This window comes from Sapajus apella, unplaced genomic scaffold, assembly GCF_009761245.1.
Source record: "Sapajus apella isolate SASKATOON/1434 unplaced genomic scaffold, GSC_monkey_1.0 scaffold24, whole genome shotgun sequence".
Lineage (NCBI taxonomy): Eukaryota > Metazoa > Chordata > Mammalia > Primates > Cebidae > Sapajus > Sapajus apella.
In genome coordinates this window covers 19747812-19773338 of record NW_022436964.1, presented here as the reverse complement: position 1 = coordinate 19773338, position 25527 = coordinate 19747812, and the positions used below count along the sequence as shown (strand labels likewise).

The window sequence follows — 25527 nt, the reverse complement described above, 5'->3', positions numbered from 1 at the left end:
AAATAAAATACAAGTAAATCCAATCCTATAATGTATTTTAAAAAGAACATTATTCCAAGTAATTATTCCAAGTAATTCCAAAATAATTCAATGATGGGGTTTTTTTAAAATAAATTTTTCTGTGTATGAAAAGCTAAGTGAAAATTCATGAACTGAAAAGAACAATAACTGTAATTACAAATGTATTGGTTTTACTATCTCCAATATGCTGTTTAGAAATACAAAATCAACTTGATGCATATCAATGAAATTTATTCAATCTGATTAATTTAGAAAAAAATTAAAGAAAAATGACTCACACCTGTAATCCCAGCACTTTGGGAGGCCCAGGCGGGCAGATCACTTGAGGTCAGAAGTTCGAGACCAGTCTGACCAACGTGGCAAAACCCTATCTCTACTAAAATTACAAAATTAGCCGGGCATGGTGTTACATGCCTGTAATTCCAGCTACTGGGGAGGTTGAGGTCGGAGAATCCCTTGAACATGGGAGGCGGAGGTTGTGATGAGCTGAGATCATGCCGTTGCACTCCAGCCTGGCAACAAGAGCGAAACTCCATGTAAAAAAAAAAAAAAAAAAGAAAAGAAAAGAAAAAAGAACAAAAATGAACAGAGATTCAAGGACCTACGGTACAACACCTTATAGTCTTGCATATATATAATTGCAATTACAGAGTTGAAGAGCATGAAAAGAGGCATGAAAGTATTTAAGAAATATTTGTTGAAAATTTTCCATTTACATTTTTGATTAAGAATACATTGACTTACACATCCAGTAAGCTCAGCAAACCCCAAGCAGTATGAATATACTATAATGTGCCACATTAAACTGCTGAAATATCTGATCATTATTTCTGTGGGTTCTGTGCGTTTCACACTATTCAGGAAGAAGCAGCTAACTTTGTTTCACATGGGGAAGGATAGGGTACAAGGAAGGTAGGACTATTTTATGCATTGTAAAATGTTGAATCATAAGGTTTTGCTGAATGTGTGGGTCTATAAAAATAGCAATGTTTTTCAGATCATAAGAGTAGTGCAGGCTCATTGGAGAATATACATGACCACAGAGATATATAAAATTTGCCTGTGGTCACAAGGCCTTTGACCCTTTTATCCGATCACATTTCTAGTTTGTTTATTTTTGCCAAGTAGCAGGGAATCACTAAGCAAAAATAAATTTTCTTTTCTTTTTTGAGGCGGAGTCTCATTGTGTTGCCAGGCTGGTGGGCAGTGATGTGTGATCTTGGCTCTCTCAACCTCTACCTCCTGGGCTTAAGCGATCCTTCCACTTTAGTCTCCCAAGTAGCTGGGACCACAGGTGTGAGCCACCTTACCTGGCTAATTTTTAAATTTTTTGTAGAGACAGGATTTCGTCATGTTTCCCAGGCTGGTCTTGAACTCCTGAGTTCAAGGGATCTACCTGGGATTACAGGTGTGAGCCACTGTGTCTGGCCAACAAAAAATCATTTCTTATTAAGGCATATTACTTTCTAAAACAAGCCCTTGTGTTTGCTCCACCAATTCAAGAATTACAGCTCCAACCCATTAAGTTTGGGGCTGATGTAGACCAGGTAGTTGAAATGAATTTAAAAACATTTACAAGTTTTAAAATAAGTGCTTATAAGAAATATCCACATAGGACAAATAAAAGATGCTCGATGAATGGGAACTTATGTTATCCAACAGCAGAATTACTTTATAGATCTAGCTATAAATTTTGAATCCAGTTTTTAAGTCTTATTGACATCTTGTACATTCTAATCTATTTTCCTTTGCATTACTTTACTTTTGTTACAGGTAATAAAAAAGTTAAAAAGCCAAAAAAAGAAAAAGATGACTCCAGTGGATTTAAGCCACAAATGAAATACATTAGCCCATTAACTCAAAAGTCTAAAGATATGGCTATTTCGGCAATGATCCAGCAGCTTAGTGACTTTTATTTATTTCTTCTGGGTTCCTGGTATTTGCTTTATTGTGATGCTCTTGATATGGCTTTTAGGAGCTCGTAAGGCTTATTATTTCCCTATTTACTTAATTTGCCATTTAGTAGTCATATTATTACTGATATGCTGATACCGCTCTGATGTGGTTCTGATATGACTTTTGATAGCTTCTAAGACTTAACTAGTTCTATATTTACCTCCACTGGGAAAAGCAGTATTTGTTTTCAGTATTTCTAACAGAAGTCCTGATATTTATTCTGATTCAACCGTATAGATCCTAGTTGCACCTGTATCTTTATTACTGTATATACTCACCATTCAACTTAACCTCCTCTTACTTTTCTTTCCCTTAATATCATCTGAACAGTACAGTAAGTATAGTGTGGCTGTTTTTTCCCTATTTTAAATATATTCTAAGATTTATTGTTTTTAAAAATTACCTTGACATATATATATATATATATATAAATATATATAAAACATACAATATATAACATGAAATATACCTTTTTAAAAAAATGTTCAGTTGAGTTTTTAAAATGTGGATCCATGTAACCACCACCATAATCAAGTTATAGAATATTTTTAAATTCATCAAAGCTCCCTTGTACCCGTCACCAGCCCCAGGCAAACACTGATCTGCTTTCTCTCTAGATGAAATTTCTGTTTTCTAGAATTCCATATAAATGGAGTTATGCCATATGTGCTCTTGTGTCTGTCTTCTTTTGTTCAGCCTAATGTTGAGACTCACTTATGGGCTCTGTGTATGAATGGGATATGAATAGCTCTTTTCTTTTTATTGCAGAGTAGTATTTCATTTTATGAATGTACTACAGTTTGTCCATTCACCCATTCATGTATATTTGGTTTTCAGTTTTAGCTATTATGAAAAAGTTTCTATGAATCTGTAAGTCTTTGTTTAGGCAAATGTTTTCCTTTTTGTTGGATCAGTACTTACGAGTGAAATATTGGGTCATATGGTTACTATATGTTTGACTTCAGAAGCACCTTTCAAAGTCCTTTCTGAAGTGGTTGTACCATTTGAAAACATTCCACCCATCACAGACAGCTCCAGTTGCTCTGTATCTACTTACTGTTTTAAAGTTGAATAGAATTCTCAGCATATGTTGGGATAGTGTTAAACTGATATTAGGAAACAGCCACTAGTCATCCAGAGTCTGCATTTAGTCCGACTAAACTGTAGGATAGTTCTACACTAAGAAAATAACTTCTCTTTTTGTCTTTTATCTTCCCAAGGTTGTCAGTTTTCACGTAGTTCTTTATTTTCTTGACAAAAGTACTATTTTTATAGAGGTTCCTCCCGCCCTAAGAAAAGCCAGTTACAACACTATCATGATTCCCAGGAAGATACAGAAGAGCGCAGTCTTTGGCTTCAGAGTTCCTATCAGTTCCTGTCAGCAGAACTATACATCCTGTTGTTGGAATAAAGTTGCTGGCTAGAGTAATTTTGTGATAGGCCCTCTTGGGTGCCATTGCATTAGGGATAGAAGACCAGAGAGGCAGAGGAAAAGAAAATACATTAGAGGTGATGTGAGAAGAAGCCAGCATTAGTCTATGAGGGTTTACTTTCCATATGTGATCTGTGTCACACAGCAACTACCTGCAAAGACAATAAATAAGCTCCATGGTTTGATCTGTCATCTGTAAACAGTGTAATACTACCTGTGTCATCAGGTTAATGGGATGGCTAAATGAATTCATATAGGTCAAGGACTTGAAATGCTGAGAGTTTTAATCTTCTATTCTGTACAACAATAAAGACTCGATAAACTATTTGCTTTAAAAATGCACACACCTTCTGTCATATATTTTTATAAAATAGACTAGAGGATGTTAACCATGGTTATTTCTATAGAGTTGAATGTCTGGTAATTTAAATGTTTTATTTTTCTATAGTAAAGTTTATTTTACTTTAAATTTTCTGTGAAAGGAGGATATTCAGCTCCTTGTAAGTGATGCTGAATATCAATTCATTTAATAAAATTTAATTCATTTAATAAAATAACAATTGCATTTAATTAATAGAGGTTTCTTCTCCATTGTTTTTGTTAGCTTTCTCCACTTGGTTTTGTCTTGCTCCTCAAGGCTTGGTAAGCTTTTAGTTCAGAATATACTGTAAACCTCATAATCTGTAGTTCCTTCAGAGGTTCATTAATATCTTATTTTGCTGTTTATTGTGGCTTAGATAGATATCCTCAGTGTTCGTTCTGGCTCAGTCACTGAATGTGGCCATCCTGCAGGTGACGGTCAGTCAAGAGCCTCAGGAGATACTGTGTTGATTATTTATTGCCTTCTTGGGTTTTTTTTGGCACATAGTAGAAATATTTATCTCTGAGAGTTCACAGATTTCATTGCTCCTTAGGCTAGTTTCTTATGTAGCCACAGAACTTTATAGGTGAGAAAGATCCATATTTGCTGGTTTCAGGTTTGACCCAAGGATATCTTTGGTTGTGCAGATCAGGATCTAAGAGATTTAAATGGACAAAATGGTTTCTGACATCTTGGATCGTCTGAAGAAAAGAACCAGAAATGAATGGAGGTAAGGAAGTAAAGGAAAGAATAGTACTGATGAATATGGAAGAGTACAGGTGTTTGTAGAAATAATTGCTGACTTTGCTGCAGAACCTGCCTCTTATAATTTACTCCTCTTTTTTAAAAAAAATCTATGTGATATAACTGAATGACTGAAATCTACAGTTTGGGGGAAGACTGAAGTCCAGTTATTTCTTACTTAAAATGACCTTAGACAAGCCTCTTAAGCTTTTTGAGTTTCTTCACCTGCAAAATAGTGTTATTAATAAAAATACCTATACTACCTCTTAAAAGGGCTATTGGTTGTGGTGTTCAAATAAAATAGTGTATGTAAAAATACTTTGTAAATGTTAAAAGCTGTATCTAAGTGTTTTTTTGTTTGTTTGTTTTGTTGTTGTTGTTCTTTTTTGATATGGAGTTTCACTTTTGTTGCCCAGACTGCAGTGCAATGGTGTGATCTCGGCTCACCACAACAACCTCCACCTCCTGGGTTCAAGCCATTCTCCTGCCTCAGCCTCCCAAGTAGCTGGAATTAAAGGCATGCACCCACACCCAACTAATTTTGTATTTTTGGTAGAGATGGGGTTTCTCCATGTTGGTCAGGCTGGTCTCAAACTCCTGACCTCAGGTGATCTGCCTGCCTCACCCTCCTAAAGTGTTGGGATTACAGGCATGAGCCACCACGCCCAGCCTGTAGCTAAGTATTGGATAGTGATGATATTTATGACTGCAGTTGGTCTTCATAGCTACTGTAGCTTTCTTATATTGTTCTGGGCTTCTATAATCACATTTCAGCTGTCATCTGTGTAGGGGCATTCAGTTTTCTGAACCATACTCAACCCGTGTATGGGTGTTTTCCTGGCCTTGATCATTCTCCCATGTGGTGAAAACTGCTGATTGGTTTACTTCATTGCAAAAATCTGGAAGAAGGCAGCACACATGGTGAGAGGTTTAATCTACTGCTTGCTAACTAAAGGATGGCTGGAGGCTGGGAGGCAGTTCTGAGGAACAAGTCGTGTTGTTGGCTCCTATGTTCTTTCTGCTGCATTTAGCTAGTCTCCCTCATTGCCTTCATGTGCTGTGATGACAAGCTTCCTTATAATGTTGAGAATGGCAGGAGGAGAACAAAAAGGTGATTGATTTTACAAATGCAGAAGTTGTTGTTTAAATTTTACAGTTGACCCTCCATGTGAGTGAGTTCTGCATCTGCAGCTTCAAGCAATGTGGATTGAAAATATTTGAATGTGAAAAGCAATAACATTTATTAAATATTCTACATATAACAAAACATCATATGTACCTACACATACGTACAAATGTAATTAATCAAAAAATAATACAAATGAAAAACACAGTATAACAACTATTTACATAGAATTTACACTACAGAATTTTATATGAGGGACTAGAGCATCCATGGATCTTTGTATCCTCAGGGGGGTCTGGAAGCAATACCCTGCAGACACCAAGGGAGAAGTACATGTTGTTAAAGGTACAGTAAATTTAGTCATGCACTTAGCTCTCAAAACAGAAGAACAGGATAAGTTGATACTTTACAGACTTGTTATTTTATTACCATATTGATTCAAGTGCATGCTCATTTGACCCAGGTAAGAAGGATTTGTGTCAGTGTCAAAACGACAGAGCCTGCATTACAAATAGCAGTTTTTATTAAAATATGTATTTTTAAGATACTTACTAAAAATATACCTGTTTTATCTTAGCCTGTCAAACATATAAGAGACCCATGAGATTATTTTAATTAAAGGAAAAACAAAAAATTGTCCTTTTGATACATGGAAGAAATTATAAAGTATAATTATATCAATTTGGTATTCTTTACAATTTGATAGTACAGCATCTATTTTTGTGCTTTTAGTAATGTATGCAGTGTTGAAAGCATCGAAGTTGCACAAAATAAAAAAATGTGAAATGTGTTTCACATTTGTTGTTGTTTTTTAAACCAAATGGAAATTGTTTCAGTGCTATACTGCTGAATGTTGCCTTTTAGCCATTTAAAACAAATTCATAAATAAATGTTTTATCTTTGAAAATTAAAATACTCAAATCTATAAATTCTGATTGAATGGAGCGTATAATAAGAAATAGTCGAAGGCAGCAGGACATTAACAGGTAACTTTTGTATCATCACATGTGATATTATCAAATGTATTGGTTAATTCAAAAATACTCCATGTAATACATAATTTTCCATTGGATCATTGTCTCATGCTCTGAAAAGAGATTGCCCAGCTTTCTTTTAACATTGGCTTTCAAATAACTTGAGTAATTCTGTATTTTTTAAAAAAACATGAATTTTAAGCAACTTACTTTTCTGTGATGATATCCTATTTTATGTTACCTAATTTAAAAATTTCAAGTCAGTGTTTTAATAAGCTTCAAGTATTTATAAATCAATGCTATGTAAAAATGATTACCATTTATTGAGCTCTTACGATACACCAGGCACTGTTGTAAGCCCACAGAGGCAGTAACTTGTTTAATCTTTATAATCACTGTAAGGAGGTAATAACTATTTATATCCATTTTATGGTTTATTCTTATTTTACAATGGTGAAAACTAAGGCATTTCTAGTTAAGTAACTTGCCCAATATCATGGATACTCAACTGTGGTAAAGCTAGAGTATAAATTTAGGCAATCTGGATAGAGAATTCAGTATTCTTATTCATTGTGCTATGTGAAATATAGAAAACCTACAGATAAAGCACAAAATGCTTACAATAATCACATAAAGGCCAACAGATATGCACATCTATTTTGTAAAGTCTGTATCTGCTTTTATTAGGTGAAAATAGCCATTTAAAGAATGCAAGATATTTATATAATGTCACTACTAACAAAGACTGCTCATTTAAAAATACTTGCTATTATAAACCCTATGAAGCAAATCGTATGTTGTTCCTGGAAATGTTTTCTATGTGAATTTTGTGAGTTTACAAATTTTAGAAACATTTCTAGAATTCTTCCTGTTCTAATATTTTATGAATCTCTGAACCTCTTTCCTTTAATCTTAGTTGCTGAAATTGCTCTCTTGTAAAACTGTTGATTTGTTTCGTCATTAAATTATTTTTCTTTTGTTTTTCACCTAAATTTATCAAGGGGGTTCTGCACATTATCTGCGCATTATCATCTGCACAGCTGATAATATGTTTTCATTTTCAGTCAGTTCACAATACTTTCTATTTTTATTCTTTGAACCATGGGTTAGTTAGAAATATATTATTTGCTTATCAAATATTTGATTTGCTTTATATTTTTGTTATTGATTTCTAATTTAATTCTTTTGTGAGCATACAACTTACTTCATAGGATTTGAATCCTTTAAAATTCATTGAGATTTGTTTTGTGGTCAGGTATGATCTGTCTTAAATGTTTTGTGTGTACTTGAGGAAAGCATATATTCTGTTTTTGGGTGGAATGTTCTATAAATGTCAATTGCTCAATAGATGCTGTTCAAATTCTTTTTTATATCTTTACTGCTTCTATCAATATTAAAAAAGCATAAAATATCCATCAATACTGTATTTTACTATTTCTTTTTCAGATCAACTAGGTTTTTTATGTATATTGGAATTCTGACAATAGGTGCATAAACATTTAGGAATGTTATTTTCTCTTGATGACTAGACTGCTTTATCATTGTGAAATGACTTCTCTTGTTCCTGGTAATAGTTCCTGTTTTGAAATTTCCTTTGTCTGATGCTGACATATAATATATTTTACATCATTTTAATTTTAATCTGTGTCATATTTAAAGTGCATTTTTTGTAAACTGCATTTAGTTTGTCTTTGTTTTTTATACAGTTTGACAATCTGTCTCTTCGTTAGTGTGTTTAAATTTTATTTAATGTTATTATTGATGTGGTTGGATTTAAATCCACGGTGTTGCCATTTATTTGTTTATTTAATTTTTTAAATTATACTTCAAGCTATGGGATTCACGTTCAGAATGTGCAGATTTGTTACATAGGTATACACATGCCATCATGGTTTGCTGCACCCATGAACCTGTCATCTACATTAGGTATTTCTCCTAATGCTGTCCCTCCTCTTGTCCCCCACCCCCCAAAAGACCCCAGTCCCCCACCCCCCGAAAGACCCCAGTGTGTGATATTCCCCTCCTTGACCTCTGTGTTCTTATTGTTCAGCCCCCACTTATGAGTGAGAACATGCATAGTTTGGTTTCCTATTCCTGTGTTAGTTTGCTGAGAATGATGGTTTCCAGCTCCATCCATGTCCCTGCAAAAGACATGAACTCATCCTTTTTTGTGGCTGCATAGTATTCCATGGTATATAATGTGCCACATTTTCTTTATCCAGTCTTATCATCGATGGGCATTTGGGTTGCTTCCAAGTCTTTCCTATTGTGAACAGTGCTGCAGTAAACATGCGTGTGCATGTGTCTTTATAGTAGAATGATTTATAATCATTGTGGATAAACCCAGTAATGGGATTGCTGGCTTAAATGGTATTTCTGTTTCCAGATCTTTGAGGAATCGCCACACTGTCTTCCACAGTGGTTGAACTAATTTACACTCCCAGCAACAGTGTAAAAGCATTCCTGTTTCTCCACATCCTCTCCAGCATCTGTTGTTTCTTGACTTTTTAATAATGATCACCATTCCAAGTGGCTTGAGATGGTATCTCAATGTGGTTTTGATTTTCACTTCTCTAATGATCAGTGATGATGAGCTTTTCTTCATGTTTGTTGGCCACATAAATGTCTTCTTTTGAAAAGTGTCTGTTGATCTCCTTTGCCTACTTTTTTGTGGGGATGTTAGGTTTTGTTTGTTTGTTTGTTTTTTGTAAATTTGTTTAAGTTCTTTGGTAGATTTTGGATATTAACTCTTCATCAGTTGGATAGATTGCAAACATTTTCTCCCATTCTGTAGGTTGCCTGTTCACTCTGATGATAGTTCCTTTTGCTGTGCAGATGCTCTTTAGTTTAATTAGATCCTGTTTGTCTATTTTGGCTTTTGTTCCCATTGCTTTTGGTGTTTTAGTCATGAAGTCTTTACCCATGCCTGTGTCCTGAATGGTATTGCCTAGGTTTTCTTCTAAGGTTTTAATGGTTTTACATCTTACGTTTAAGCTTTTAATCCATCTTGAGTTAATTTTTGTATAAGATGTAAGGAAGTGGTCCAATTTTAGTTTTCTGCATATGGCTAGCCAGTTTTCCCAGCACCATTTATTAAATAGGGAATCCTTTTCCCATTGCTTGTTTTTGTCAGGTTTGTCGAAGAACAGATGGTTGTAGATGTGTAGTGTTATTTCTGAGGTCCCCTTACTGTTCCATTGGTCTATATATATGTTTTGGTACCAGGACCATGCTGTTTTGGTTACTGTAGCCTTGTAGTAGAGTTCGAAGTCAGGTAGCATGATGCCTTCAGCTTTGTTGTTTTTGCTTAGGACTATCTTGGCTATACGGGCTCTTTTTTGGTTTCATGTGAAATTTAAAGTAGATTTTTTAAATTCTGTAAAGAAAGTCAATGGTAGCTTGATAGAGATAGCATTGAATCTGTAAATGACATTGGGCAGTATGGCCATTTTCACAGTACTGATTCTTCCTATCCATGAGCATGGAATATTTTTCCATTTGTTTGTGTCTTGTCTTATTTCCCTGAACAGTGGTCTGTAGTTCTCCTTGAAGAGGCCCTTCACATCCCTTGTAAGTTGTATTCCTAGGTATTTTATTCTCTTTGTAGCAATTGTGAATGGAAGTTTACTCATGATTTGGCTCTGTTTGTCTATTACTGGTGTATAGGAATGCTTGTTATTTTTGCACATTGATTTTGTATCCTGAGACTTTGCTGAAGTTAACAGCTTAAGGAGATTTTGGGGTGAGATATGGGGTTTTCTAAGTTTACAAGCATGTCATCTGCAAACAGAGACAATTTGACTTTCTCTCTTCCCATTTGAATGCCCTTTATTTCTTTCTCTTGCCTGATTGCCTGGCCAGAACTTTCAATACTATGTTGAACAGGAGTGGTGAGAGAGGGCATCCTTGTCTTGTGCTGGTTTTCAAAAGGAATGCTTCCAGCATTTGCACATTCAGTATGATACTGGCTGTGGGTTTGTCATAAATAGCTCTTATTATTTTGAGATACATTCCATCAATACCTAGTTTATTGCATTTTTAGCATGAAGGGGTGTGGAATTTTATGGAAGGCCTTTTCTGCATCTATTGAGATAATTATGGGATTTTTGTCATTGGTTCTGTTTATGTGATAGATTATATTTATTGATTTGCTTCTGTTGAACCAACCTTGCATCCCAGGGATGAAGCTGACTTGATCTTGGTGAGTAAGCTTTTTGATGTGCTGCTGGATTCAATTTGCCATCATTTTATTGAGGATTTTCACATCAATGGTCATCAGTGATATTGGCCTGAAATTTTCTTTTTTTCTAAATTTTCTTTTTCTGTAAGGTTTTTGAATCAAAATGATACTGGTCTCATAAAATGAGTTAGAAAGGAGTCCCTCTTTTTCTATTGTTTGGAATAGTTTTGAAAGGAGTGGCACCAGCTTCTCTTTGTACCTCTGATAGAATTTGGCTTTTAATCCATCTGATCCTGGACGTTTTTGGTTGGTAGGCTATTAATTTTTGCCTCAATTTCAGAACTTGTTATTGGTCTATTCAGGGATTTGACTTCTTGGTTTAGTCTTGGGAGGTTGTATGTGTCCAGGAATTTATTCATTTTTTTCTAGATTTTCTACTTTATTTGCATGGAGGTGTTTACAGTATTCTCTGATGGTAGTTTGTATTTCTGTGGGATCAATGGTGATCTCTCATCTATCATTTTTTATTGTGTCTATTTGATTATTCTCTTTTTTCTTCTTTATTAGTCTGGCTAGCTGTCTAACTATTTTGTTAATCTTTCTAAATAACCAGCTCCTGGATTCATTCTTTTTTTTTTGGAGGGATTTTTGGGTCTCTATCTCCTTCAGTTCTGCTCTGATCTTAGTTATTTCTTTTCTGCTAGCTTTTCAATTTGTTTACTCTTGCTTCTCTAGGTATTTTAATTGTGATGTTAGGGTGTCAATTTTAAATCTTTCTTGCTTTCTGTTGTTGGCATTTAGTGCTATAAATTTCCCTCTAAATAGTGCTTTAGCAGTGTTCCAGAGTTTCTTTTACATGGTGTCTTTGTTCTCATCGGTTTCAAAGAACTTTATTTCTGCCTTATTTTTGTTATTTACCCAGTAGTTATTCAGGAGCATATTGTTCAGTTTCCATGTAGTAGTGCAGTTTTGAGTGAGTTTCTTAATCCTGAGCTCTAATTTGATTGCACTGTGCTCTGAGAGACTGTTTGGTTTACATTCTTTTGCATTTGCAGAGGAGTGTTTTACTTCCAATTATGTAGTCAGTTTTAGAATAAGTGTGATGTGGTGCTGAGAAGAATATATATTTTGTTGATATGGGGTGGAAAGTTCTGTAGATGTTTACTGGGTCTGCTTGGTCCAGAGCTGAGTTCAAGTCCTGAATATCCTTGTTAATTTTCTGTTTAATATTGACAGTGGGGTGTTAGATTCTCCCACTATTATTGTGTGGGGGTCTAAGTCTCTTTGTAGGTCTCTAAGAACTTGCTTTATGAATCTGAGTGCTCCTGTATTGGGCGCATATATATTTAGGATAGTTAGCTCTTATTGTTTCATTGATCCCTTTACCATTGTGTGATGTCTTTCTTTGTCTGTTTTGATCATTGTTGGTTTAAAGTATGTTTTATCAGAGACTAGGATTGCAACCCCTGCTTTTTTTTTTTTTTTTTGCTTTCCATTTGTTTGGTAAATATTCCTCCATCCCTTTATTTTGAGCCTATGTGTGTCTTTGCATGTGAGATGCATCCCCTAAATACAGCAAACGGATGGGTCTTGAGTCTTTATCCAATTTGCCAGTCTGTGTCTTTTAATTGGGGCATTGAGCCCATTTACATTTAAGGTTAATATTTTTATGTGTGAATTTATTCCTATCATTATGATGCTAGCTGATTATTTTGTCCATTAGTTGATGATGTTTCTTCATAGTGTGGATGGCCTTTACAATTTGGTATGTTTTTGTAGTGGATGGTTTTTCCTTTCCTTATTTAGTGCTTCCTTCAGGAGCTTTTGTAAGGCAGGCCTGGTGGTGACAAAATCGCTTAGTATTTGCTTGTCTTAAAGAGTCTAATTTCTCTTTCACTTAAGAAGCTTAGTTTGGCTGTATATGAAATTCTGTGTTGAAAATTCTTCTCTTTAAAGATGTTGAATATTGGCCCCCACTCTCTTTTAGTGTTTAGGGTTTCTGCAGAGAGATCCGTGGTTAGTCTGATGGGCTTCCGTTTGTAGGTAACTCAGTCTTTCTCTCTGGCTGCCCTTAACATTTTTTTTTTCATTTCAACCCTGTTGAAGCTGATGATTATGTGTCTTGGAGTTGCTCTTCTCGAGGAATATCTTTGTGGTGTTCTCTGTATTTCGTGAATTTGCACATTGGCCTGCCTTGCTAGGTTGGGGAAGTTCTCCTGGATTATATCCTGAAGAGGCTTTTCCAGCTTGGTTCCATTCTTTCCGTCACTTTCAGGCACACCAATCAAACGTAGATTTGGTGTTTTCATATAGTCTCATATTTCTTGGAGGCTTTGTTTATTCCTTGTCATTCTTTTTTCTCAAATCTTGTCTTCATGCTTTTTTTCATTAAGTTGGTCTTCAATGTTTGGTATTTTTTCTTCTTGATTGATTCAGCTATTGATACTTGTGTATACTTCACAAAGTTCTTGTGCTGTGTTTTTCATCTCCATCAGGTCATTTATATTCTTCTCTAAACTGGCTATTTTAGTTGGCTAGAACCTTTTTTCAAGGTTCTTTGCTTCCTTCCACTGGGTTACAACATGCTTCTTTAGCTCGGAAGAGTTCGTTATTACCCACCTTCTGAAGCCTACTTCTGTCAATTCATCAACTTCATTCTCCGTCCAGTTTTGTTTCTTTGTTGATGAGGGGTTATGATCCTTTAGAGGAGACGAAGTGTTGTGGTTTTTGCAATTGTCAGCCTTTTTGCAGTGGGTTTTCCTCATCTTTGTGGATTTATCTGCCTTTGGTCTTTGATGTTGGCGACCTTCGGATGGGATTTCTGTGTGGACATCCCTTTTGTTGATCTTGATACTATTCCTTTCTGTTTGCTAGTGTTCCTTTTAACTGTCAGGCCCCTCTGCTGCAGGTCTGCTGGAGTTTGCTGGAGGTCTACTCTAGACCCAGCCTGGGTATCACCAGCGGATGTGATTATTGATATGGTTGGATTTAAATCTACTGTGTTGCTATTTATTTTTTGTTTGTCCTATCCTTTGGTTCCTTTTTCCTTGCCTTCTTCTTGGATTAACTGAATAATTTTTATGATTCCATTTTATGTTGTTAATTGGCTTATTGCTCTACTTTGTTTTACGTTTTACTCTTTCAGTGGATACCATGTGGTTTACAGTATGCTGTTTTAACTTATCACAGTGTACCTTCAAATAATGTATCACTTTATGTAGAGTATAAGAAAAGCCAATGATTCCCAATAGCAGCTGGGACAATGGGATAGAGGACCATACTGGAATCATATTTGGTGTACATATGGGAACTTTGAGAATGTCTTACATCAGATGTCCTTCTATTGGCTTTTTGTTCCTCTAATAAGAATACTGATAACATCCTTTCTTTTTCTGGATGAGAACACTGAGGCGTAGTGGCTTTAGTAAATGGCAGAAAGAGGCCCAGCATAGCACAAAATAATGAATACTGGTCTCTAAGTCAGTTACAGCTGCATTTTTACTCTAGTACTCTTGCTTGCTAGATATGTGATCGTGGACAAGTTATTTAACCAGTATAATGTTCATGCTAAAATATGGAGAATAATCACCTCATAGGGCTATTGTCCCGTGCGCTCATACAACACTTGATTTTTATCTTGGTTGTCAAAATTAAATGGGGTAGTATTTATAAAGCACCTAGTTAAATTGTTTGGCAGGACTTAAAAAATACTTGTCATGTAAAGATTTTGGAAGTAATTGGCTGACTCCCAAGTAAGTGCTCTTATTTTACTTACACAGTAAATTATCTCTTCAGACTTTAATCAGTCCTTACACCTTGATACATTTTGTGCACATGTTACAGAAGAAATTATTAATATAGCTGAAGTTACTGTGAGTGGGTATGATAATTAAACCAAATAGGTTCAGGATTTGAAGAGATCTAGGCAGTAAATAAAACCAGGAAGTCTGCTGGCTGGGACATTCAGGAACATTGCCTGCTACCTTCTAGGAATTGATAGAAAGAGAGATTGTGGGGTCAGCACTGATATAGTATGAGAAGGAATATCATCGTGGATCTCATTGTTTGCATTTGCAAAGAGGCAGTTTATATTATAGGATTAGAATTTATGTTAATGAGAAGGAGTTGGAGCAATAGTTTAGAAAGTCATCATGATATACAAGTGAAAGTTGAAGTTGCAAAATATTATTTCAGGGATAGTGTATACAGAAAAGAACACAAAAAGCAAAGGATATATCTCAGCAGACTAGTCGTCGTTGAGGAGAGAAGAGAGAGGAGACAGCCAAGGAGGTTAATGCTTTCATATTGGAATCTTTCCCAGCATCTAACAGCACTGACCTGCCTTCAGTAATAGAGTATTTTATTGAATTTATAGTGGATATAGGTCTTGTTAGTTTTCTTCTTCAATAGATCTGCAACTGTTATTGTGCCTATTATTTTTAAAATACTACTTGTCCCAGCCATGGCGGAAATTCTAGTGGTTGGCCAGCCATAGTGGGTCATTGCCTATAATCTCTGCACTTTGGGAGGCTGAGGCTGAAGTGAGTCATGATTGCACTACTCACTGTACTCCAGCCTGGGCAACAGAGCAAGATTCCCAACTCTTAATATATATGCGTATATATGCTAATGTTATCTAGTGTAATGTGCTCTTTTAGTAGGGCAGCAAATATGCCTTTTGGTCTTTCATCTAGTATGAATAATAAAAGCTTAACTCTATTGTGTTTTTAATTTCTCACTGATTTTGCAAGATCATGATTTTACTCTTAAGATTGACATTCTCGTAACTGTTAAATATTTCAAATATGAAAGGCAAAATTTTTTTTATTTTAACTTGAAAATACAGAAAACATTAAAAGTATTGTAAGCAGACTAAAATATGGCAGGAGCATAGACTTTACAGTCGGATGTATGTCCTGGTTTTGTCTTTTGCCAATGTTGAGCTCTTAGGAAAAATATTTGATCTTTCTGAAACTCTGTCCGATTTCAATAAAGTACACAACCAACACACACATAATTTTCACATAAGAACGTTAGGTTTAGTAGCAGATATATGGTAGGTGTTCAATAAATAGCAGCTTTTAACATTTTTAATAAGATGTAACTGAGAAGGTAAAGATGAAAGAAGATAATCTGGATTCATTGGGAGAGTGTAATTTTTTTTCTTTTCCTAATTTATTACTTAGTATTCATCCTCCTACACTGGGATATTATTGAAAAAAGCATAAAGGTTTTTCCCTTGCAGCCTTACTAACAGTTGTCAAGAGAACTGCTACCCTGCAGAACTTAGCTTATATTTGCTACAACTGACTCTCCCTCTAAAGGCGTTAAAGCAATGAACTGTTAGAATAAATTCCACATTCAGGAAGCATTTGTTCCCTGTCTTCAGAGCAAGACGAAAGAAACGGATGAATTCTTTAAAGAAATTTTGTCTAGGATCTGCAGTAGTTTTAGATATATTTCTTTATTGAAGTTCTTTTTTTGTTGTTGTTAAGTTAAACATGAAAAAGTGCACGCTCTAAATACTAAAGATGGGCCATTTAAAAATAAAATAAAAGTGTTCACTTCTTATTAGCTTAAACAAATCATAAGCTATAATACAATGTTCCTAAAATATTAAACTCCCATATAAAAATCATTTGATTATGTATTCTTGAGAAGGAACATAAATTACCTAAATTATGAGTTGTTTATTAAGTCTTATTCATAGTATTTCACAAAACAATTTACTAAGTAAATTGAATGCACTGAAAGAGTTCTATTGGTATGCATTACATTATGCTTTAACAAGTATTTTAATATTCTCTTAGGAAGATGCAGATGTTTCTATTTGGGAAATTTGGATTAAAAGCTGGGACTAGTATTCTTAGGAGAATAGGTTGAACTGAAAAACAATTCGATCTTGCTATAAAATGACAATTTTGTAAAAATTTCTGTGTATTCTCAAAGAAAGAAGCTTTCAGGTTTTCCTGTTAAATCGTGAATATTTTCTATATATAAAGCCTATGTTTTAACCAATTAAAGAAGTGTGATTTGTTAGACTCAATATAGAACACATTAGAATCTTATTTTCTCAAGTTACCTCTTCTCTATGGTTATTGATTATTCTTCAGCTCCATTCAATAATAAACAGATTTTCAACATTGGTGGTAGGTTTGTTAATATTCAGTTTGGAAGAAAAATGAATTTACCAGAATTGCCACCATCAATAATTTTTAAAAGTAAGAAATTTGCAGTTTTTTCCTGGTTATTCAAAGCTAGTTATAAGTTTCCTTCTCTTTCTAAAAATAACGGTAACAAAATTGGTATGCTTAAAAAATGGACTGCATCCTATTATTTTAAGGCAGATGACGGCTTTTATTGCAACCACATTGCATCTCCTAATGCTACTCTTAGCTTCAGGAAATGCCAGCTTCACCTTTTGCACCTTTCTTTTATAACTTTTACTTACATGTTTACCTTAGGAAGATGATGTTTTTGTTTAGAGCCCTCTCAAGAAGAAAAAATAGCCAACTGAATTAATATATCTTTATTAAATGGTTTGAAGCCTTTCTTTTACGTTTCTATAGGTAATTACTATTTATTTACTTAAAACGAAAATAGTTACCTTTGAGTCAACTTAAGAGCTCAGTTTTATAATTTGTAGTATTCCTTATAAAGTGGTATGGCAGAGCTTCGTTATGGATATTCAAACAGATCATGGCACTAAGCATGACTCAAGGTCACCTTGAAGACCTTTCCAACCTTAGAATCTGTGAGCTTACATTTCTCTGAACATAGTCAGATAAAGTAATACAACATGATTAGTGTTGACCTTCAGTGGCCTTATTATAAGGTGGTTCTACTGTACTTTGGAAAGTACAAGCCAGGAATACTCAAATCAGATACTGATCTGATTTCACAGTAAGATTTGTTTTGAGACACTGAATATTTTGGCCATGTGGCTTACATATTAGTACTGAAAATAGCTTAGCTGTTGCTTTTGATGTCCATAATGTTTGAAATGGTGTGACTATGAGATCCTCTGGATAATGTTACAATTAGTTGTCCAGATGTGTGAATATAATTTCAAAGAAGAAAGTGATACAATTGAACTGCATGCCTGACACAGCTTATATATGTAGAATATTTTGGAGGAACTGTTGTGTAGCCAGTGTTTAACTGTGGGGCTGACTAGGTCCTTATAATTGGAGGTGGAGGGAAGATAGAGAAAGGAACAAGAGGCCAGTGTGGTAGCTCATGCCTGTAATCCCAGTACTTTGGGAGGCCAAGGCAGGCAGATCACTTTAGGTCTGGAGTTCAAGACCAGCCTGAACATAGCGAAACCTCCTCTCTACTAAAAATACAAAAATTAGCTGGGTGTGGTGTCACATGCCTGTAATCTCAGCTACTCAGGAAGCCAAGGTGGAAGGATCACTTGAACTCAGGAGGCAGAGGCTGCGCCAGGCTGAAACTTCATCTCCACTAACAATGCAAAAATCAGCCAGGCTGGTGGTGGGTGCCTGTAATCCTAGCCACTTGGGAAAATTGCTTGAACCTGGGAGGTGGAGGTTGCAGTGAGCCGAGATTGTTCCGCTCTACTTCACCCTTTGCAACAGAGCGAGACCCTGTCTCAAAAAAGAAAAAAAGGAGGAGAGAAGGGACCAAGAGAGAAAGAGGGAAAGAGGGAGAGAGGAAGATGGATTGATTCACTGTCCTACATTTAAGAAGTTTCTATTGCTGTCTTAATTGAAAAAGAATTTATTTTTTTTCAATGTTGAGTAAACTTTATAAGGAAAGAGAATGGAGTTTTCATATGTAAGTAACCTTTCAGTTCTCTTTAGAAAACACCATCCTTATAAATTTGGTTTGTGAGAAAAGTGGTTCCATGGACCATGAGAAGTAATCAGCTCATATTTGTATGTGACTTTGAATATAGACTATAAATATTAGCTAACTGTTATGGCACAACAAGAATATCATTTATATTACCTTCATAAGAAAGGCTACATAGGAAGTATAATTTTTGAGTCGGTTATATTGGGAGGTGCTTGCTTTAATATCATGTTATAGAAATACTACTTTTATGTAAATTAGGCATGGACAACTTATTAGCTAGTAAAAACCTATAGTATGCATCAGATGATTAAGGGAATAAAGCAATATGGTTGATTTCAGAGTTATATTTGTACAAAACAGTTTTTAAATCTTTTTAAAAGAATTCATGAACATAATATGTAAAGAAGTAATTGCAAAACATTTTAACGTGGATAAATAGTACTTGTTGTGGAAAGCTTGTAAACCTGCCATCTAAAACAGATTTCCCTTATGAGCATTTCATGCTGTTTGACAGTGAAAAGTGCACCTTGTAAAAGCTGTTACACAAACCATTACATTGAAAAGGTTTCCATCTCACACCCCAAAATTACACTTATTTGCTGCAAGTGAAAATTCAGAATGTGTTCCCTGTTTATTTTAGTTGCAATTACTGTTGTGTTGAATTTTGCTTTTTCCCCCATCCAGGAAAACTAGAAATTATTCTTTTTGGTTTCTTTATTTCAGTGTAAATAGAGTCAGTTTGTGTATTATAAGTGACATCCAGAGATGATGTAATAATAAAATTCTGAGTCTAAAACACTCAGAAACTCTGTATAATAATAAAATACTGAGCATGGAACACCAAGATACTCCATGTAAAGTATCTTGATAGATGGAGAAAAACAAATTGGCAAGATGGTTCAGAATTGCTGTAGAATATAAAATCCCGTGAGCCATTTTAGTTGATAGACACACACACACACACACACACACACACACACACACACACACACACACACACACACACGAGTTTTCCTCACTTGAAATCTTGTTAAACACCCTGAAACAGAGCCTTATTCATTTATGTGAGAAATAAACTTGGAAATGACAAAGAGAAGCTCTTAAGATTACATTCTCCATGTTATACAAATATTTCTTTCATTGTGTAGTAAGCACTTTGCGTGTCTGTAAGGCCTTCCTACTTCTGAGTGCCTTCCTTCTTCTCTTATTAACCATAGTCTGTTAGAAAGAGCTTTTGACTGGGATTTGGGAGTCTTGAGTTCTAATGCTAATACTAATGAATACATTTGGTTGATTTGTCTCAGATTCTCTGTGAAATGGGAGTCTACACTAGATGGTCTGAATACTTTTAAGCTTTAAAGGGCTGTGATTTTGGAAAGCAGGCCAATTATCTGAAAACCAATTACTCCATCACCAAAAGAAAATTAAATTCAAGGAGATGTGAAGAAAATAAGAAGAAAAAAAAGAAAATTTATTGGATGATCAATTCACTGAATAGTTCTTTTAAAATCAGTTTGCTGAAACATAAATTCACGAATGGCCATTTTGGTAAATTTACCATAGACTCTGATTTATCATTTTATGTAATGACCAGTTTTCTAAATTATCAACTACCTGAGATGTGTTTTTGTTAACTACATACAAAGTTTATCACAAATCATGCTGCATAGAATAGCTGCAAAAGTTTTTGAAATTTTTAGTGGGAAGTAATTATTAAGTTTTAATTTGATTTTAATTTTTCCTTTGCAGTTTCAACTGTGATATTTTACAGTAGAATTATTTATCAGTCTAACTCAGCTGAATGCCAGTTTTATCATTGATATTTCAAATACTAAATGCCTTTTAGTTACTTAACACAGAAGCAACACATTCATCCAATCCAACTGGTTAACAAGTATGTGAATTAATGGAAGTATAGAATGTATTTCAGTGGATAGAAAATGTGTTAAAAGAAAGAAATCTTCTATGCTATCCTTTACACAGTTTTTGGTATTCAAAACATTCATAATCCTTCGCTTTAAAATAAGCATATTCTGATCCCCACAAGTTGTTAGCCCAGAAAATAGCAAAATTACAGAATATAACATGGGTGGGTCACAGTACTGGATTACAACAATATTTCAGAAAAATTAAAAACTTTAACTCATCAATTTAAATATCAAAGAATTCTTAAAAGATTCTTTGAAACTATTTTATTCAGTACAAATAGGTGTTAACAATATAAATGGTTAAAAGAAACAAGCTTTGAGTGAATGGGCAATTTGTCAAATTGACCATTTGGCAAAATAAGTTTATTTTTGGCAAAGTAGACCTACTTTTATCATACCCCATCACCATCTCTGCCAGGACTGGGGAAAAAGAAGCAGCAATGGAAGACTACTACTGTGTTTTGAGTTAGGATACTTTTTCCTCAGTCACACCCTATAAGCCAAGTTGGAGCCATTTGGAAGGTCTTCTCCCTCTGTGTTTATTTGCATGTGCATGTGTGATGTACTGTGTGGCCAACTTAACTTTTGATACCAAAGACCTGTTTGTGTGTGAGTGTGTGTGTGTGTGTGTGTGACAGGAAAAGGGAAAGAGAGACAGACACAGAGACACATAGACAGACAGAGATATGTCCTACAGCACAGACCTTTTGAAACAGTGAAGTAATAACAATAAAAAGATCTGGGTGAGACTTGAAAAATTGCTTTCTACTTCCCTGTGCTTGTCCGACCTTTTTAGCAAAATGTGTTCTATATGAGTATTTGACTAAAGCAACAAAATGAAAAGATAAGGGTATATGATGAATTACTTGGCATGTATCAAGGAAGAGTGGCCCTGTGCTCAAGCTAGAATAGAGATGTTAGTTGTACTGCAGGATTACCTATGGCATTGCTATGAGGCTTAATTACCCCGAAGAGTATCTTTGGTTTACAGCCTTCCTTAAAGTTCTGTCTACTTCTCAATTATTGCCCTTGATTACTATGCCATTAGGAAACAGTTAAATATTGTTCTCTTGCCATTGCTGAATGCAATTTGTGATCAAATGTAAAGGTCAGGGAGCAACAACCCCTGGCATCTGTGCCAGAGACCCACTGAAACCCATCTGTTGGTGAATGAACTAGTTGGGATTGCTCCTTCTTTTGGCTTCTTGAAAAGCTGCAGGCAGTCATTTCTACTTTTTTAGAAGTAGGCTTGATGGTGGCACATATACATCATGAAATACTATACAGCCATAAAAAAGGATGGGTTCACGTCCTTTGCAGGGACATGAGTGAAGCTGAAAACCATCATTCTCAGAAAACTAACACAGGAACAGAAAACCAAACACCACATGTTCTCACTCATTAGTGGGAGTTGAGCAATGAGAATACATGGGCACAGGGAGGGGAACATCACCCACTGGGGCCTGTCAGTGGGTAGGGGGCTAGGGAAGGGGTAGCATTAGTATATACCTAATGTAGATGATGGGTTGATGGGTGCAGCAAACCAACATGGCACGTGTATACCTATATAACAAACCTGCACATACTGCACATGTACCCCAGAATTTGAAGTATAATATAAATAAATAAATAAAATTAGATCATCTATATCAATGTTTTTAAAACTGTGGGCCTATGCAAAATCAATACTAAAGGGCTGTGACCAGCACTTTAAAAATGAAAGAAAGAAAGAAAGATAGAAAAAGAAAGAAGGAAAGAAAGGAAAAGAAAAAAATAAGTAGGCGTGATAGTATGTACCTGAGATCTCAACTCTGAGATTTCAGAAAGTAAAGATATTGCACTGTGGCACATTGATTTTTAACATTTTCTGAACGCTAATTCAAATTCCAACAAGCTTATCTGTATTGATGCGTCAGCAGAGGTAATATAGAAACTGTATTCCATGGTTCAGTTATTTTTATTAGTCTTAGCTGAGATCTACAGAATAGACAGTCATCTTGTCAGGTCCTCTGCATTGCTGGAAATTAAGATATTTTTTAGGGGATTATCTATCATGGAAAACTATTGACTGGATTAAAAAATATTATGGGAATATAAGTCCCATAATATAGGAGAATTCAAACATAGAAAATACTCTAGACAGGACTACATAATAGTTGGTGTGTTAAACATCTAAATTGTTGTCATATTATTAGCCTAATACTGCATAGGGCTAGGTTAAAAAAAAAAGAATGAAACAAAATGTTGCTCCTTGACTTAGAAGGTGGTATAGCATATTCAAGTTCTCACTCTGTCCATTTCTAGTTATATGAAGTTATATGACCTTGGTGCTGATAGAATTATTTAAATTCTGACTCAATTTCTTAATCCATAATAAATGGGATAATAATAGTACCTACATCAGGATTTCTGTACAGATGAAATAATGTATGTAAAGTCCTTACATAAATGTGTTAACTAATTAGTAACTAGAGGCTTCTTAGAATACCTTTTCTTTTGGTAGAAAGTTTCAATGATTATTAAGAGAACATAAAAGAATATCAGTTGAATGTTACCAAGCTCAAATAAATTTCAAGCGGTTAATTAATGATGAAGTCAGAACAATTACTATTAGGCTAATTACTTATTCTTAGCATTTCAGCTATGAAAATTAAAGATCTCTGAGTGCTTCTGTCTCACAAAAACAAAGGAAGCATACCAGGCCACTTATTCTAAGATGACATGATTAGAGCATTGGATCTGATTCCACAATTCAGTGAATCAGGTGTACTTATTAAAACACAGTAAATGATATGTCAGAATGTCCAGAGCAATAGCTGAAGACTTCATTTGTGTTTACTTTTAATCCTTATCTTGTTTCTTTATTTAAAAAAATATACACAAAATCTTTTGAGTCTTTTCATTCTTTGAATATGGGAGATGTTATAAAATTCCATTGTAATAGAAATTGAACATGAAGTCACATTAGAAAATTAAGAAAAAACAATAACTTGATTTATAATGACTGTAATATACAATTATGTTTATGTAGAATTTTAAAAAATTATTTAGAGCATGCCTCCGATACAGCATATTCTAATAGTAATGTTCCAATAGGGTCTTAAACTCATCTTCTTTGGAGATTGTTCATTCAACAACTGAAAGATTCTATGTATATATTGGGCACTGTGGCTACACATGTAGGTGAAAAGGTAAGTATAGTCCATTTGTTCATGGAACTTACAGTCTTGTTGGAGAAACAGTTACACTGTAGATGTGATAATTGCTGTGTAACTGAGTAAAGATAGCATGCTATAGGAATACCATGAGGACACCAGATTTGGACTTGTTAGGAGCAAGGTGGAAAAGTGGTAGTTGTTTGGGAAGCTATCAGGGGAGAGTAGGCTTTCTCCTGAACCTGAAAGACAAGTGAAGATGAGAGAAGGTAAGAAGGAAAAATTGTTTCAAGCAGAAGAAACTGCCTGTTCATATGTCCCCAGAGTTGACTGGGCTTGGTGGCTCACTCCTGTAATCCCAGCATTTTGGGAGGCTCAGGCAGGTGGATCACTTGAGTCCACCAGTTTGAGACTAGGGTAGGCAACATTGTGAAGCCCTGTCTCTACAAAAATATCCAAAAAATTAGCTGCCGAGCATGGTGGTGTGAGCATGTGGTCCCAGCCACTCAGGAGGCTGAGATGGGAGGATCACCAGGGCCTGGGAGGTCGAGGCTGCAGAGTGAGCCACGTTTGTGCCACTGCACTACAGCCTGGGTGACAGAGTAAGGCCCTGTCTCAAGAAAAACAAAAATGAAGCAAGACAAAAAAATCAAATGCCCCGGGGTTGGAGAACTGTGGGTAGTTCCATAGGCTGGACTGTATATACTCTTGAGAAGACAGTAGGCAGGAGCTATATTCTGAAGAGCCTCCTAAGCCTTGTTAGGTAAAGGTTTGCAGTTTATCCTGAGGGCACTGAGGACCTGCTGTAAGGAGTGGCTTGAACTCTAGGGATCTGTGTGGCAAGATGTAGATATGTGGGTATAATTTGAAATGTAGTTAGGAAGCAGACACAATAATTTATTAAATTTGGAGATGAGAGAGAAAGAAGTCTGGCTCTTACTTTTAGGCCTCATTGAAAAAAAAAGGATGCCAAAATGACTGGATCCCAAGATTACCACTTTTCTCTTACGCCATCAATAGAATCTGAACTCATTGAAGGCAGACTGTGTATCCGCCAAGGCATGTAACAGCAGTTAGTGGCAGAAAGTTTAATAGAAAGGATGAAAATCTAAATTGACTTTTGATGATTTCATGTGACCATTTGGACTTGTAATGATGATAGGCTATTTAAAAAGATTCAATAGGTTGTTAAAAACTAGAACTGTAGCTCAGTAGAAGGAAGGGTATTGACTAGAGCTACAGATTTGGAAATTATTCACATACAGATAATAGTTAGTAGTGGCTAATCTCTTTAAAACAGACTGTTGAGAGAGCAGAAGGAATACCCCAGCTCAACTCTTTTTTTTTTTTTTTCCTGTTCAAAGGGAGGAAATTAAACTTCTGAGGAAAACAGAAAGACTGGCCAGACAGGTAGGAAGAAAATCAGAAAAATTGAATGTCTTGAAAGGCAAGAAGGAAGAACTTTTCAGTAAAAGAGATTGTCATTAATTTCAAGTATAATTTGATAGTACAATGAGTGTGAAAAATAAGAAAAAGTCATAGAATTTGCAGACTAAGAGATTGTTCCTTAGTGACTTTGGAAAAGATGATCTTCTCTTGGAAGGATGTGGCCGAAACTAACATGGTGTTAGGAGTTAAGTAGAATGGGGAGAAATGAAGACAGTGACTGTAGATAACTCTTCTGAACAAGTTTGGTGATGAAATAAGTGATTATATTATAATTAAGGTATTATCAAGGATAAAAGAAGAGTATTTTCCCCATTTTAATTCTCAATGGAAGACCACCAAAGTATAATGAGAGAGGGGAAAATGAAACTTACATATGAAAATTC

The 25527-nt window shown here is 35.2% G+C and overlaps 1 protein-coding gene across 9 annotated transcripts in view; it reads left to right on the top strand.

The window, feature by feature from the left end:
• The window catches only part of RFX3 (regulatory factor X3), a 295708-nt gene that overhangs the window by 93802 nt on the left and 176379 nt on the right, over positions 1-25527 (top strand). The window contains exon 1 of one of the 9 annotated variants that reach the window (XM_032291027.1): positions 3970-4500. The exons of 7 other annotated variants lie outside the window; for them this stretch is intronic. In XM_032291027.1, the coding sequence (XP_032146918.1) occupies positions 4491-4500 (10 nt within the window). In that variant the 5' untranslated portion in view covers positions 3970-4490. Of the gene's footprint in view, positions 1-3969; positions 4501-24288; positions 25106-25527 lie in introns of those variants that run through there. One more of the 9 variants, XM_032291032.1, reaches the window with a different exon arrangement.